The sequence below is a fragment of the Nycticebus coucang genome, chromosome 7 (assembly GCF_027406575.1).
Source record: "Nycticebus coucang isolate mNycCou1 chromosome 7, mNycCou1.pri, whole genome shotgun sequence".
NCBI lineage: Eukaryota > Metazoa > Chordata > Mammalia > Primates > Lorisidae > Nycticebus > Nycticebus coucang.
The window spans coordinates 129,777,732-129,793,034 of record NC_069786.1 but is presented as its reverse complement, the minus strand read 5'-3'; the positions used below and the strand labels follow the sequence as shown (position 1 = coordinate 129,793,034).

Below are 15,303 nucleotides of genomic sequence, written 5' to 3'. Positions count from 1 at the left end.
GGGTGATACAACCGCTCTGTATCTTGGTGGTGATGGTAGTGATAGTTTACAAGAACTATAAAGGTTTATCAAAACTTCTAAGAAGAGTGAATTCTACTCTGTATAAATTATACCTCAAGTTTTTAAAATGCAGCCTGAAATAATAATGGTGATGATAATGATAATAATAATAACCTCGAATGCCAAAGTCCGTGTTACAGGCGTGACACAGAGGCCCCGGGGATCCACCTCATCAGAGCAGAAAGAGGCCCAGTTAGCAATAGCCAGCCTTCATCAGCCAGGCGTGTCTGCCTGCAGACCTTCCTCCAGGACGGTGCCTCAACACAGCATCCTGAAACTGGGGTACTCACACCCAGATCCGGCTTCCCTCCCACTTCCCTGACTGGCAGGGCCATCACCGTTGGGCACCCTGGCCCACCCCCCAGCCATGGGGATGCTGCCTTGCCCACTCCTCCCAAAGCCACCACAACAACAGCCCCCTCTTCTCCCTGTTTCACAAAAGACATGGGCAAAGAGGTGGCCCTTCCTTGAGTCTCTAACACCTTTTTCTGGACATGTAACCCAGAAAACTGCACATGCTCACACACACTTTGTACCCTTGAAGCCTCTGTGAAGTCCCCAGGACCCCAGGTTCCAAACCCTCAGGTGGGTGATAACTATGCAGAATCCCCAGCTTGTCGTCTGTCTAGTGCACCCTGCCACCTGCTTCGACTCACTCAGAGGACCCCTAGCCTGCAAGGAGGGCCATGCCAGGAAGGAGATGGGGTTTGCCAGGACAGTCCTGTGTTGTTCCTATTGTAGGCCCTTCTCCTGTAAAGAGAGTGCTGGTTCAGATGTGACCATTCTGTTACTCCAGCCACAGGGGGTGATGGTCATGGGCTGGGGGCCTATTCATCCCACATGGTCGTATCATGTTTTATGAGGGAGACCCTAGTGCACCAATCAGACGTGGTCACCAGCTGATGGCAAGGCTGTCCTTACAGGTTCAAGGCTGCCCATCTCTAAGCTTGTACCCTTGTGAGATTCAGCACTGGCCGGCAGGCTTTTCTTATCCGGCTTTTTGTGCCTACACATTTAATCTCTCTTATTTTTGCTACTTTTTCTCTTGAATTATTCAAGAAATGTTTACTTGAAAGTAGTTATATGAGCCACTTTAGTCATTTCCCCTCAAAAGTGCATCCTATGAATAATATAAACAAGCCCCAATTATAAAATGATACCTGAATGGGCCCAAATTGCAGTGATTAAGCTGTAATTTTCACTGACAAAGCCATGGAAGGCAGAATGTGCAGATTATTCCAAATTTCATCAAATTCCAATGGGAGCAGAATCCCATACTCTGAATAGAATATTTAGCCTGATGATTCTAACTGAAAACCATTCTCTTTCTATTCTAAAGCACTCAAAACCAGAGAAGTTTGTGGAGGTTGTTGACCTCCAGTAGCTCTGTTGAGAAACAGTAGGATCTATTTCCATGGAGACTGAGGAATCTGAAGATTTGGAAAAGACCCAGAGGAAATCAGTGAGAGGTTCACAGAACATTAATGGTGAACCAACCACGGTGAGGCCTGAGTTATTCCCAGAAAATGAGGAGACTTCTTGTGCTGACCAGGAGATCCATGATAAAGAACCCCATCGCTGCACCCCGATTCAGAGAAACTCGATCTTCAGCCGTGCCATGAGACACAGAAGCAAAACCAAGCCCAAAGACACCTCTGCCTGGAATGCCACCTGCCTTGCAGGTCAGTGTCACAGCTCTTCCTTTACATCTAGTTGGCATCGTCAGTGCTGAAAGTCCTCATTAAATGAGAATAAACAGCACAGAAAATTATCAAGGACAGTTCCAATAAAGTAGTGCATTTAAAAACCACTACCTACAGAATTCAAATCCCCCCCAATATGATGATGTGTTTGAAAGTGTTGACCCTAGTTATACAATTACACTGGCTTCTATCTGAAAGAAATTCTTGTTCTAGAACTCAACAAAACCCCCAGGAGTACAAGCATTCTAGGAGACCTGGGGGCTGCCCATTCACAAGGGAACAGGAATTCCTCAGTAGTAGGGTGTTAGCCTGTTCTCCCACCATCACCAAGATTGCCAGAGTCTCTGCTGCCCTGAAAATAAACAAGATTAAACCTTAGGAATATTTTTGCAGCAGGACCCCTTAACCTTTTAGAGCAGTTCCTCGCACATTTTATCTGCTCAAAATATATTTGTTGATCAGAATAATGTTCAGAAACCTTTACAAAAGGAAGGTGTTGGCACACAGACCCCTCTCCTCATGACTTGCCCCCCTGGCTGGCTCACAGTATGCTTGGGCCACAGAGTGTGTGCCAGTTCCCTAACCCTAGGGACACAGCCGTTGCCACTAGACAGTGCGTTACACTGAATGCGCTGAGGTGGCAACCCTACTTCAAATCCAGGGACTCCATTAATTCATTCAAAAATATTCATTAAGTCCTATATCGGGTAAACTACCCTTAAAACATGGAGGTTTAAAACAACAACATTTATTATTTCTTGTGGCTCTGAGGGTTGGTTGGGTGGTTCCTTTGGCCCCAGCAGTCAGCTGGTGGCTCCTCTGGCGTTGAAAGAAGGAGGATGGCTTTGCTCATCTCCCTGGCAGTTAGTGAGCTGCTGGGCCCAGGGGAGGCCTCTGCTGCACATGTCTCTCATCCTCCAGCAGGCTGGCTCAGGCTTATTCACATGGCTGTGGGTTCCCAGAGAGCAAGAGCAGGCCTCTTAAGGCCTATACTCAGACCTTGTATATTCACTTTACCACATTCTGTTGGTCAAAGTGGCTCATAGGACTGGCCCAGAAAGAAGTGGATGGGGAAGTTGACCCTATCACTTGATGACAGCAGAATTTGTGGTTGCTGCCAACTACCCTACCTAACACTACCAAAATCATGAATCGAGTACCGAGTTAGGGAAGAAAAATACAGTGTTTGAAATACCATGGCCATGGAAGCTAAGTGACTAGCATGTTATATTACTCTTCTGTCTGTTGGGAAATTTCTGTATATTAAACATTAAAATCACACTCTCACACACAAAGAAAGCTGGATTCCAGTCTCTGGCCTTAAGGAATCTGCAATATTGTCATGATGTCATTTTACTGCAAACCATATTTTACTGCAAACCATGTGTCATAATTTGTAAGAGTGGGAAAGGCAAAGTCCTAAACCCTTCTGGTGAGGTTAGGAAGACTTCCCAAAGACATTTTAGGGGAGACATGGCTAGAGAGAGAACCAGGCACTTGTAGGTATCCAGTGGCCATACTAGGAAGGCACTTCAAGGGTATTCTTACCATACCCATTTTACAGATAAAAAACAACTGAAGTCCAGAGAGATCAAGCTACTTACCTAAAATCACACAGCTAGTTGAGTGGTACAGCTTGAACTGAGATTCAGATCCTTCTAGCTCCAAAGCTTGTGTGGATGGACAAGTGGGTTAGAGCAGTAGAAAGTTTCCCACAGAAACACACTGCAAGCCACGAGGGACATTTTAAATTTTCTAGTACCTACACCAAGAGTAGGTACTAGAAATGGGTGCAAAGAAATGGGTGAAATTAATTTTAGGGTTGTATTTTATTTAACCTGACAGATGCAAAAAAATTATTATGGTATCCTACAGTTAATAATAAATATAAAAATCATCAATGAGCTATTTTACACTCCTTTTCTTTTTTTTTGCACTAAGTCTTTGAAATCTGTTGAGTATTTTATATTTGCAGCCCCCTTGGTTTGCATGCCAAGTTTTCATTGGAAATACTTGATCTTGATTTAGATTGCACAAAATGTGCAGTCAGAAAAGTGGATTTACATACGCAAATTGTTCCAAATATCCTGAAAAGTTTCCCAATAACTGAATCAAGTGTGAATTTTTTCTTAAATATAAATTAAGTAAAATGAAAAATTCACGTCCTCAGTCACGCCAGCCACATTTCAAGTGCGTGGGGTGGCTGACCGTGGCCAGTGGCTGCCCTCTGGGCCAGGGCAGGGTTAGGGTGTTGCAGGCAGCAGGAAAACAGATGCCGCTGCCAGGGCTGGGAGTCAGGGTGCTTTTTCTGGGGTGCAGGAAAGGTGGGTGTGGGGCTGTGTCTGAGATGAGGCTGGGGAGGGAAATAGGTGGATAGGGAAAGAGCCTTGAGTTCGTGCCCTCCCCAGCAGAGCCGAGGATGCTGATGCCAGCGCAGACATAACTGGGGTCTCTTCACTGCCTGCCCCCCACCCAGAGGTGCCTTCTATGTCCAGCCCTAAATATTTTCCCCAGATGTGCAGTTTTATTTCTAAAGTGATCTCTCCCTGGAGTTAATGCCCCAAGCATGTCTGCTTTCCCACCTCTGTGCTCATTATTATTTAGTTTTCAATTAAAATGCATTATAACCCCAAAATTAAGTCATAGCTATTACTTCCATACTAAAATAAACTAGGGTCTGTAGATATACACCTGTAAACACTAAGGCGGGGAATGTTACCAGCCACTGTTAACCTGAACAACCATTTCATACAAAACACTACTGGTCAGGCCCTAACAAGGCCAAATAAGCCTCCGTGCTGAGGCTGAAGATTGTTTACTCACTTCCAAGGCCTGCTGTCATAAACCAGTTAAGAAACTAAACTCCATAATACCAGTCAAGAGTCATGGGCACTCTGTACACCCAATAAAATATTAACTAACTATAAATTTAATCTAAAATAAAAATACTTTGAAAATATAATCACTTTAAAATTAAAAAATTATGTAACCTTATAACTTATAAAAAATCTGTTTAACATATGATGTAAAAAATAACATTACTGATATTTACTTTTACTATAAAAATAAAAAATAATCCAGCCTGAGGAGAGACCCCATCTCTAAAAATAGCCAGGTATTGTGGTGGGCACCTGTAGTCCCAGCTGCTCAGGAGGCTGAGGCAAGAGGATCGCTTAAGCCCAAGAGTTTGAAGTTGCTGTGAGCTGTGATGCCAGAGCACTCTACCCAGGGCAACAGCTTGAGACTCTGTCAAAAAAAAAAAAAAAAGAAAAAGAAAAAAATCTCTGCCACTCTTCAAAATTACTAACTTTTCTCTAAATAAAAATAAAACTATTAATCTCTCATCTCTTCCTCGGTCCTGCAACATTATGATTATAATTTTCATAGGGATGGTGTCCCAGGTCACAGAATACAGCACAAAGTACGCCAAGTCCCTCTTGGGGGTGAAGGAGGCTCACCCCCCTTCCTTTCCCTTCCTGGGTGATGGCTGCCACCAACCTAGGCTTACAGAGAATTGCCGGTAAAGGGGAGATGCCTGTTTTCTAACTTGCTCCATTTCTTAAATGTTACAGATTCACAGGAAAATGGGAAACCTGTAAATGAGTCCCTGCCCTTGAATGTCCCCCAGAGCAGAACTCCTCCCTGGAGAACACCAAGGCAGACAGGCCCTGGAGCTCCGGGAACCAGGTAAGAAGCAGCAAATCCTGGGGAAGCCCCAGTTTGTGGAAAGATATAGCTGGGACCTTTGCCACAAAGACTTGACGGCTACAAGGGTGTCTTTTTTTTTTTTTCTTTCAAGTTATATTTGATTGCTCATGTTTAAAAAAAAAGAAAAAATACAATTTCCTTTAAAAAAAAACTTACCTATTGTTAACTTTTCTATCACAAAACTAGGAAATTTTAGATATTACATACATTGAGAAATAAGAAAGAAAAATCACTGGCTTGCCACCACCCAGAGGGGTTTTAATATTTTGTAAATGTGTTTCGGGTCTTTTTTCTGTATGTTATGCGTACTTTCTCTTCATAATGAGATCTTACTTGAAATATTCTGTAGCAGGACTGGATTATGATTTATTAATCCTGCTCCTCTCGCTGGATATTTGGGTATTATATCAGTTAACACTGAATTCAGCTGCTTACAACAACACCCGACTAACCAGACAGGGTCTGCGCGGCTCAGGTGAGACATGTCGGGGGTTATGGTGCAGTTCCCACGTCATCAGGGACCCAGGCTCTGTTTCTGTCACTGGTAAATTGACTCCATCAATAAGGCAGAAGGTGCAAATCAATACAGGGGAGGAAACAGAGATCTTTGAACCGAGGCAGCTTCAAATGTTTGCTGGTTTGCCACACTATGATAAATAGCGTTGTGTCAGAATCCCTCATTATTTAAGTTACATTCCTTAGCCACTTCACAGTATCTACAGGTCCCTGATGGTTACCGGGGAATGGTATCCCCGTATCTGCACTGAGGAAGTATGGACCAGGCAAAGCACCCAGAATCCCAGGGTGCGATGGGGAGGCCACACTTTGCTTCCTGAGGTTGTGTACCCATCGGGTCTGGATCATGCACGCACATGTGTGCACATGCACACACGGACCAATTAGATACCCTATTTCCCCAAAAATAAGACAGTGTCATATTTTAAGGTGTGCTCCCAAAGATGCGCTAGGTCTTATTTTCAGGGGATGTCTTATCTTTCCTGTAAGTAGGTCTTATTTTCGGAGGATGTCTTTTTTTCAGGGAAACAGGGTAGCAAGGTCAACTGTTTTCTGTTGTCTCTGATCTGGCTTGAGCCCTAGTAGCCAAGAGCAATACTGAAAATGTCTGACCATCTATAAGGGACATTCCAAGAGATGGTGAAGCCACCCTTACCTCACCCCCCAGTGGAGGGTATCAACAGAGTGATAATAAAAATAACTGACAACCAGGATCCAACCCTGGAGCAAGACTCTCAGTGGGGCAGAGGAGGGAGAACTCCCACTGTCTACTTGCCAGTCAGCACATCAAAGCCTCTATATTGTAACAAACGATAACAGTGAGGGAGTGAAGGGACCAGCTACCAGGTTTTGTTTGGAGGAAGTTGTCTGGGGCTGTGTGTTTCTACCGGGGTTGGGGAGGGTGTGGTGGTGGTGGCTATTTCCTCATCTTAAGCCAAATAAGGGCATGTGTGCTGCACAAGATCTACCTGGAAATCTCTGAAATTTGGAGGGCATAGGGACAGGAACCTGACTCTCACCTGGAAACATCTGGAGCTGGGCTGGCTGAAGCAGCCTGTCCAGGAGGCAGGGGCATTTCCCCACAGGCAAGGCAGGGACCCACGATTTCTCAGAGCCAAGTGTGGACTCAGGGAAGGAAGCCAGTTACAACCTGCTTAGGGAAGAACTCCTTCCAGGAGGGTGTCCTGCTAGGACACAAAGTGGCCGCCTTCAGAGTTTGCACACACCAAAGAACTGCGTCAGACACCCCCGCAAGGTACCTCTGAGGAGCCCTGGCAGGGGCCAGACTTTGAGGGCCCAAACAGCAGCTAGAGGCGGGGAAAAGATGGAGCAAGATGTAAAGGCTTTGACCCTGGCTGCTCTGGGCCAGGAGAGGGAGGAGTTGGCAGTTTGGAAATCGCTTGGGGTTGCACTTTTTAATACGCAGTGAAAGAGACCATTTGCTTGTAACCTACAAGGATCTGCCTGAGATTACAGGCAAGGCCCAGTCGGGCAGTGCCACCTCCAGAGCAGGCTCAGGAGGGAGAAGCAAGCCTTCCTGGGTGCGCTGCCCACGTCTAGCCTGCCCAGACCTCTGTCTCACGGCTTAGTAAGGACAGCACAGAGGTTCTGGTGAGTGTATGTATCAATCTCAACCACCTCAAAAACAGGACTTAGTGCTCCACTGTGCCACTGTCTCTATGCCATTCCAACTTGTCTCTGAGCTGGATTTCTGTGGCAAGGTGAGTCATAACACAGCTGCTCTGGGACCGTTTTCTAGATTAAAACCTCCTGATGGGCTGTCGGGTTCCAAGGACTGAGAGTTGTCTTTAAAGGTAAAGCCCCAAATACAAGTTTCTCCTGTGTGTTACACTGACAGTCAGTGAGCCACTCCACCAGTGTCCGAAGTGAGCCGCCTGGGGTGCTCACCCATTCTGTTTCTGTTCATCCCATTTCCTCCCTGTTTCCCTGGCTGCAGAGCATTCAGGGGGTCAGATCTGTTAGTTGTCTCACTGTATCCCTGCTCTTACCCCCACCTCAGCATCCCTGTCTTTTTAGACTGGGCCCCTGATCTAAAGAAGCATGGTTGATTTTGAACATCTCTTGTCAGTTTCTAGTCAGTTTCCCAGAGCCTCTAACTATCCATTCCTCTTTGAATTCTCTTTTGTTCTAAGCCAGGAAGACAATTCTCTGGCTTCTTGCTTGATCTGTGCACATAAAAGCAGGTTTTATGACCTAAATTAATCAGAGAAAAAATGCCGGCAAAAACAACAAAAAAAAGCCCTACATAACACTAAGTCCAGTAACAACTGAAGAGAAACTAGAGTGTTCATCTCATGAAGAGGCCCAAGCATTTTATCTCCCTGTTTTGTTTTGTCACTGTAGCTAGTGTTTTTATAAATGCAATTTTAACAGTACTTCACTGAAGGCCAATGTACATTACAGTAAAGTGGGCCTGCAGCTGGATAAATTTGTGCATAGAGACACCCATTTGACCATCAAGCTGACCAAGACAGAGAACATACTAGAAAAGCCCCTGTGGCTACTTTTACCTCAATGGCCGACCCTCAGACATAACCATCTGACTTCCAGCATGTTAGGTTTGTTTTGCTGGTTATTAACCTTCATATGAGTGGGAGCACACAGGGTATGCTCAGCGCTGTCTGCCTGATTTTGCTCAACATAATATTGTTCAGATCTGCCAATGTGCGTGTATCAGGTTTTTTTTTATTGCTGAGTATTACCATAATTTGCTTATCCATCCTTCTATTACTGGATATTTGGAGTGTTTCCAGTTTTTAACTATTATGAATAAAGTTGCCGTGAACGTTCTTAGACAAGTCTTTATCTGGAAGCCTGCTTCCATTCCTCTGGAGTAAATACCCATGAGTGGACTTGGATGGATGTTTATTTAACTTCAGTAGAAACAACCAAATAATTGCTCAAAATGGTTGCACTATTTTACATTCCCACCAGCAAGATTTCCAAGTCCCACTGGCTCCAGATCCTCACCAACACTTAGAATTGTCGGTCTTTGTAAATGTATCCACCCTTATATTGTGTGGTTTTTCCCTGTGGTTTTAATCTGAGTTTCCCTGATGGCTCCTGATGTTGAACAACTTCTCATATGTTTATTGGCCATTCATATATTTTATTTTGTGCAGTTCCTATTCAAGTTGCTTGCCTATTTTTTTTTTTTTTTAATTTTTAGGAGTTCTTTATACTGGGTGGCCATAAATTTTTATTGCACACGAACTTTATAGCCACCTGTGTATCTTGAATTTAAGTCCTTGGTCAGATAGGTGCACTGCAAATACACGTATTTTCTGTCAGCTGTAGCTTACTCACCTTTTTAAGTTTTCTGTCTTTAATAAGCAGACATTTTTAATTTTGAGGAAGACAAATTTACCAATGTCTTATTGTTTGTTCTTGTCTATCCTGAGAAATGTTTTACTACTTCAAAGTCATGAAGACACTCTGCTGCTTTTCTTACAGAAGTTTGATACTTTTACCTTTCACATTTAAGTCCCTGGTCCATGTGGATCTCTGGTTAACTCTAGCCTGTTTATTTAAAAGGTCTTCTGTTCACCCAGTGAACTGCATTGATGCTTTCTTCAAAAATCCAATGATGGCAGGCATGTGGGTCTATTTCTGGACTGTTTTCTATTTCATCGATCTCATTGTCTACGCTTATGCCAATACCAATGTCTTAAATGCTGTTGCTTTATGCTAAGCCTTAAAATCTGGTAGTGTGAGCCCTCCTACTTTTTTTTTTTTTTTAAGATATTCTTAGCTATTTTGAGTCTTTTGCATTTTGATATAGATTTTGGAATCAGTTTGTCAATTTCTACCAAAAAAACTCTGCTAGGATTTTGGTTGAAATTGCATTGTCTCTACAGATAAATCTGGGACTCAAAGCATATGCTAATTAGCTTGATTTAGCCATTCCACAATGTACAAATCTTTCAAAACAACATGTTGTATGTGATAAACATATTCAATTTTTATCTGTCAATTTTGAAACATTGGAGGGATCACTGACAGCTGAACGTTGGCAACTTAAATTGTTCAAACTATGTCCTAACTTTCCACTAATTTAGATATTCTTTAAATTAATCTAGTCATGATTTATAGTTTTTACTTGAAGATTTTATACTCATCTTAATTACTGTTGTTCCTAGGTATTTTATGTTTTTTGTTCCTATTTTGAATGCCACTGTTTTGTAACTTCACTTTTCAATTATTTTTGGTAATACCTAGAAATGTAATTAACTAGTATCCTGTGGTGTTAATAAATTTGCTTATTTGTTCTAATTTGTTCTCATTGTTTGTGTGTACAGACTGGATTGTCTATGCACACAACCTTCCCATCTGTGAATAAAGACAGTTCTGTTTCTTTCTTGGCAATCTTCATGCCTTGCACAGTGTAACCTCCACAGTTGACCACCTCCCGGCATTGACCCTCTCCTTAAGTTGACCTAATTTTCATAGACTGGACACGCGTCACACGCACTCCGTGAACCTTTCGTTTGTCGACCATCTTCAGTGGACTAGCTTATTGAGGTTTCTTGGGTGGTCATCTTACAGAGGTTCTACTGTGTTTGTTTTTCTTGCCTTATTGCATGGTGAGGACTCCATTGCAAGGTTGGATGGAAGTGGTGAGAGAGGGTATCTCTGTCTTCGTCCCTGCTCCAGGCTGCGTTGGTTGCAGAGATCAGGAACCTCAGATCAGATTTGCTCAAGTAGAAGAGGGGTATGGTGCCAAGTGTAAAAGACGCGTCCATCTTCACAGCAATGAAAAGGCCACCCTCACCAGAGCCACTTTACCCTTTCTCCAGGATGTGGGGCCCATTCCTCCTGCTTCTCTCTGCAGACTGCTCTCCTGTCCTTCTCTGCCTTCCAGCTTGCACGTGACTCAAATGGCAGTCATAGGCAGGCTCACTTTTCAGCCTGACTCTCCACAGCTAACAGGGAGAAAAAGTATTTTGTGTCTCTTAGAGAAAAAGTATTTCTAAGGGAAAGCGTCTGGCAGCCTGTCCTTGGGTGTTGATGTCTGAGGCACTCAGCTATAATAGCAAGAGGCAGGATCAGGGAACCATTCCCATTTCCTCAGAGGGAGCTGGGCCAGGTGCCCCAAACACATCTGGTGTCCTTGGAGGCTGGTTCTCACACACAAGTCAATGCCAGAGAGCACCGGGTGAGGTGAGAAGCAGAGGATGGAGACAAGGACATGGGGTCTTTGGAGGCCCAGGGTGGGCTCAGGAACAGGCCTTCAGTTTTTAAGAAGTGTGGATGGTGCAAACATGGGCATGTGATGTTCTTCTTAGTGGTCAGTGCCTGTCCCCAGAGGACGGCTGGTATCTTTCTAGGCAGACTACGAACTCCAAGACTCTGACTCCACACCCCAGAGTCCCCTGTTCCACTGCGGAATGTTGGCTGTGAGAAGGAGGAGCTCCTAGTTCAGTGGTTCTCAACCTGTGGGCCACGACCCCTTTTTAACAATGAAAATACACTGCGGCATTAGGAAGGTTGAGAACCACTGTCCTAGTTAATCTGCCCAGTGTCCCCTCACCTGCAATCCCCTTAGGGACCCTCTCAAGTTAAGTTGTTATAAATTGAATCTTTATTTGTATAAGTGCAATGTCATGAGTCAGGGTTCTAATCCCAGAAATCGTTGCATACCACAAAAGCACCAAACTGATAAATACATACATAAAAAAGAATAAAACTTTAATGTGCTTTTATAAATTGGTATTTACTATATAAAATTAAGCTGCATCATCAAATGTCACAGGGAGCAGTTTTTCTGCAAATAAACAAGCATCAGTTTTTTTTAAAACATAGTCCACTGACCTTCGCCTTTTCCTGGTGATGCCCTGAGGGAGTTACAGGAGTTTATTACTCCAAGAATGGTCAGCCTGCCTTAAACATTGGCGTCACCCCCAGGGTCGATGCCGGGGCGCTGGGGGCAGCCACAGTCGGAACTAGCAGCTCTGTGGAAGCTGGTTGGGGCCATACTTTTCCAGTTACTAAATATTGTGAATATATCCCTGGATCCATCTCAAAAATGACCATTGCCATGAGCTCCCTCAATGCCACCAAAGACTCATATGTGACACCTTTGAATGACTATGCTGGGCAAAGACCAGTAGGAATATTGGATATTTCTGTGGAAATGTACCTGTACAGTTACTCTGGGGGCAGTTTGTTGGACGTTCATTGTGCTAGTTTGGGTTGTTACTGTGAGAATCTTACAGCAAGACAGTTTGTAAACTCCAGGGACAAACATTGAGTCACTGCAAGTTGGGGGCTGTCTCTTTTATTCAAGAAAGCTGTTTCTGGGTTTTGTCATTAGTCTGTTATTTGGGGCAATATAGGAGCTGAAGAAATGCAGCCTGGCCCCAATCAAGTGTGTAATTTGTGGGACTCACAGGAGCGAGAGGAACGGGTTGGACAACACCAGGCCGAGGCAATCAGCAAATCCAAACAGGATGAATGGCCCAATTTCTCAACTGCAAGGAGCAAAATAAGAAAAGAGAGCACACGATTAAGAGTCTAAAGGAAATAACCGCTGAAAAGGAAGGGGGGTAAATCGAGCTGCACCGTTCAGGAGAAGTCTGCGGTGAGGTTTCTTCTGTCAACACTGGTCCTACAAGTCGCTGCCTCTGGAGTTCTTCTGCTGATCAAGAACATAAGCCTGGAAGAAAATGCTGTGCTGTTTATTTACTGAAAGGTACTTAGAACAATTTTATGTTCTTGAGATGGAGAGAATGACAAAAATTAAAGTCAAAACAGAGGAGAAAATTGAGGAAATGCAGAGTCAGGGGGCTACAAGTGACTGGGCAACCGGACACAATACCCTGGAGGTGGTGCACATGCCACCACCGAGGGTGACCTGTGCTGCCGGGGGCCAGGGTGCAAGAAACATTCTGTCACCTACAGAATCAGTCATGACAGTCCTGACACGAGGTGTGAGGATGTTGACTCTGCCATCCAGAAAGCTTTCCACGTATGGAGCAGAGTGACCGCCCTGAAATTCAGAAAGGTAACCACAGGAAAGCTGACGTTATGATACGTTTTGCACATGGAGCACATGGAGACTGCAGTGTTTTGATGGCAGACGTGGAGTCACAGCCCACACTTTCGGACCTGAATCTGGTATTGGAGGAGATGCACATTGTGACGAGGCCAAGATCTGGACTAACAACTCCAGGGGAACAGACTTGTTCTTTCTTGCTGTTCATGAGCTTGGCCATTCCTTGGGTCTCAACCATTCCAACGAATGAAAGGCCTAACATTCCCCACCTATGATTATACTGACCTCTCAACACAATTCGCCTCTCTGCTGATGACACATGTGTCTTTCAGTCCCCGTAGGGAGGCCTGAAGAACACCAAACCACGCCAAATCCTGACAGTCCAAAATCGGTTATCCGTGACCCCCGTTAGAGTTTTGATGCTGCCACTATAGTGAGAGATAAAACCATTTTCTTTAAAGACAGATTCTTCAGGTAGGAGGCTCCTGAGAGACCAGAGACAGGTAATAGCTTGATTTCTCCCTCGTGGCCAACCTGGCCATCTGGCATTCAAGCCGCTTATGAAATTGAAGCCAAAAATCAAGTTTTTCTTTTTAAAGATGACAAGTACTGGCTAATTAGCAATTTAAGACCATAGCCGAATTATCCCAGAGCATCCATTCTCTGGGTTTCCCTGACTCTGTGAAAAACACCTATGCAGTTGTTTTTAACCCACTTTTTCATAAGACCTACTTCTTTGCCGATGACCGACATTCAAGGTCTGGTGAGAGGAGACAGTGCATGGAGTCTGGTCATCCCAAACCGATCACCAAGCACTTCCCAGGAACAAGGCCTAAAACTGACACAGTCTTATGTTCTAAAAACAGATGTGACTGTTGGATCTAACCAATTTGAATATGATGCCTCTACGTAGGATCATGTCACCAAAAAGGTGAAAATCATTAGCCAGTCTGGTTGCTAGGGAGGGTGTAATTCATGGTGTTTATCAGTTCATTTCAGCTTAATAAGTAATTATTACACAATTTCTATGTGTTCCTTACACCACTTCACAGTGCTTTGTGTCATGAAATAATATAAAATTTACAGGCCATACCAAACGATTACATTTTAAAAATGTCTTTTTAGGCCGGCACAATGGCTCACGCCTGTAATCCTAGCACTCTGGGAGGCCACGCTGGAATTACAGGTGCCTGCCATGACACCTGGCCATTTTTAGAGATGAGGTCTAGCTCTGGCTCAGGCTGGTCTCCAACTCCTGAGCTCAAGCAATCCAACCACCTTAGGAGTTCGAGACTAGCCTGAGCCAGAGCGAGACCTCATCTCTAAAAATAGCTGAGCATCGTGGTGGGCACCTATAGACCCAACTACTTGGGAGGCTGAGGCAAGATAATCACTTGAGCCCAAGAGTTTGAGCTTGCTGTGAGCTATGACGCTATGGCTCTATCAAGGGCGGCAAAATAAGACTCTGTTTCAAAAAAATTGAAAAAGGTCTTTTTATTTTGAAAATCCTGATTGTCAATTTTGCTTGACTCCAATATTAAGTTTGAAAATAGACACCTTCAAAAGCCAAAAGAATACTTTTTGAAAAAAGCTTTGCAAGTTGGTTCTTAACATCCTTGGACTGAGAAATTATAATTACTTCTCCAGCTTAACTAAAATTAAGCCTATATATTTTTGCTCAAATAAAAACTTTGAAGAAAGGCAAGAAATATCAACCAACTGCAATAGATAGAACTTGTCTGAATCCTTTTTCAGATAAACATACCATAGCCAGGGAAGTGTAACAGACAATCAGGGAGGTTTGGACACTGATCTGATATTTAATGGTGTTAAATTATCATTAATTTCTTTAGGCATGAGAATGGTATCATAGTTGTATTTTTAACTATATATAATTCTCCATATCTTTTGGAGATATATTCTGAAATATTATGGATGAAGTGATAGGATGTCTGGGGTTTGCTGCAAAGGAGTCCAAGGCCTAGGAAGGAGTGGGTGGGAGGAAGCTGGGCTGAGCTGAGAACTGTGGGAGCTGGGTGATGCGTGTTTGGGAAGTTCATTATACTTTTCTGTCTCCTTCAGTTAGGTTTAGAAATTTTCCATAATAAAAACTTTCATTTCATTTTATTTTTTTACGAAATAAAAAAGCAGGTGCTTAAGTATAGAGACCTTTCAGCCCTATTCCCTGGTCCACGTTCCTTTTCCAGGTTGGTGGCACAATTGACTCTTACCATGACCATGGTGGCCCAGGTGGCAATGACTATATGCCCTCCAAAGGCAGAACCAAGCCAAGTTTTGTTC

The 15,303-nt window shown here is 43.8% G+C and overlaps 1 protein-coding gene across 3 annotated transcripts in view; it reads left to right on the top strand.

The window, feature by feature from the left end:
* Positions 1-15,303, top strand: part of NGEF (neuronal guanine nucleotide exchange factor) — a 118,222-nt gene that overhangs the window by 34,838 nt on the left and 68,081 nt on the right. For 2 of the 3 annotated variants that reach the window (XM_053598318.1, XM_053598319.1), the window contains exons 2-3: positions 1,400-1,742; positions 5,336-5,450. In XM_053598318.1, coding sequence (XP_053454293.1) covers positions 1,475-1,742; positions 5,336-5,450 — 383 coding nt within the window. In that variant the 5' untranslated portion in view covers positions 1,400-1,474. Of the gene's footprint in view, positions 1-1,399; positions 1,743-5,335; positions 5,451-15,303 lie in introns of those variants that run through there. The other variant, XM_053598321.1, reaches the window with a different exon arrangement.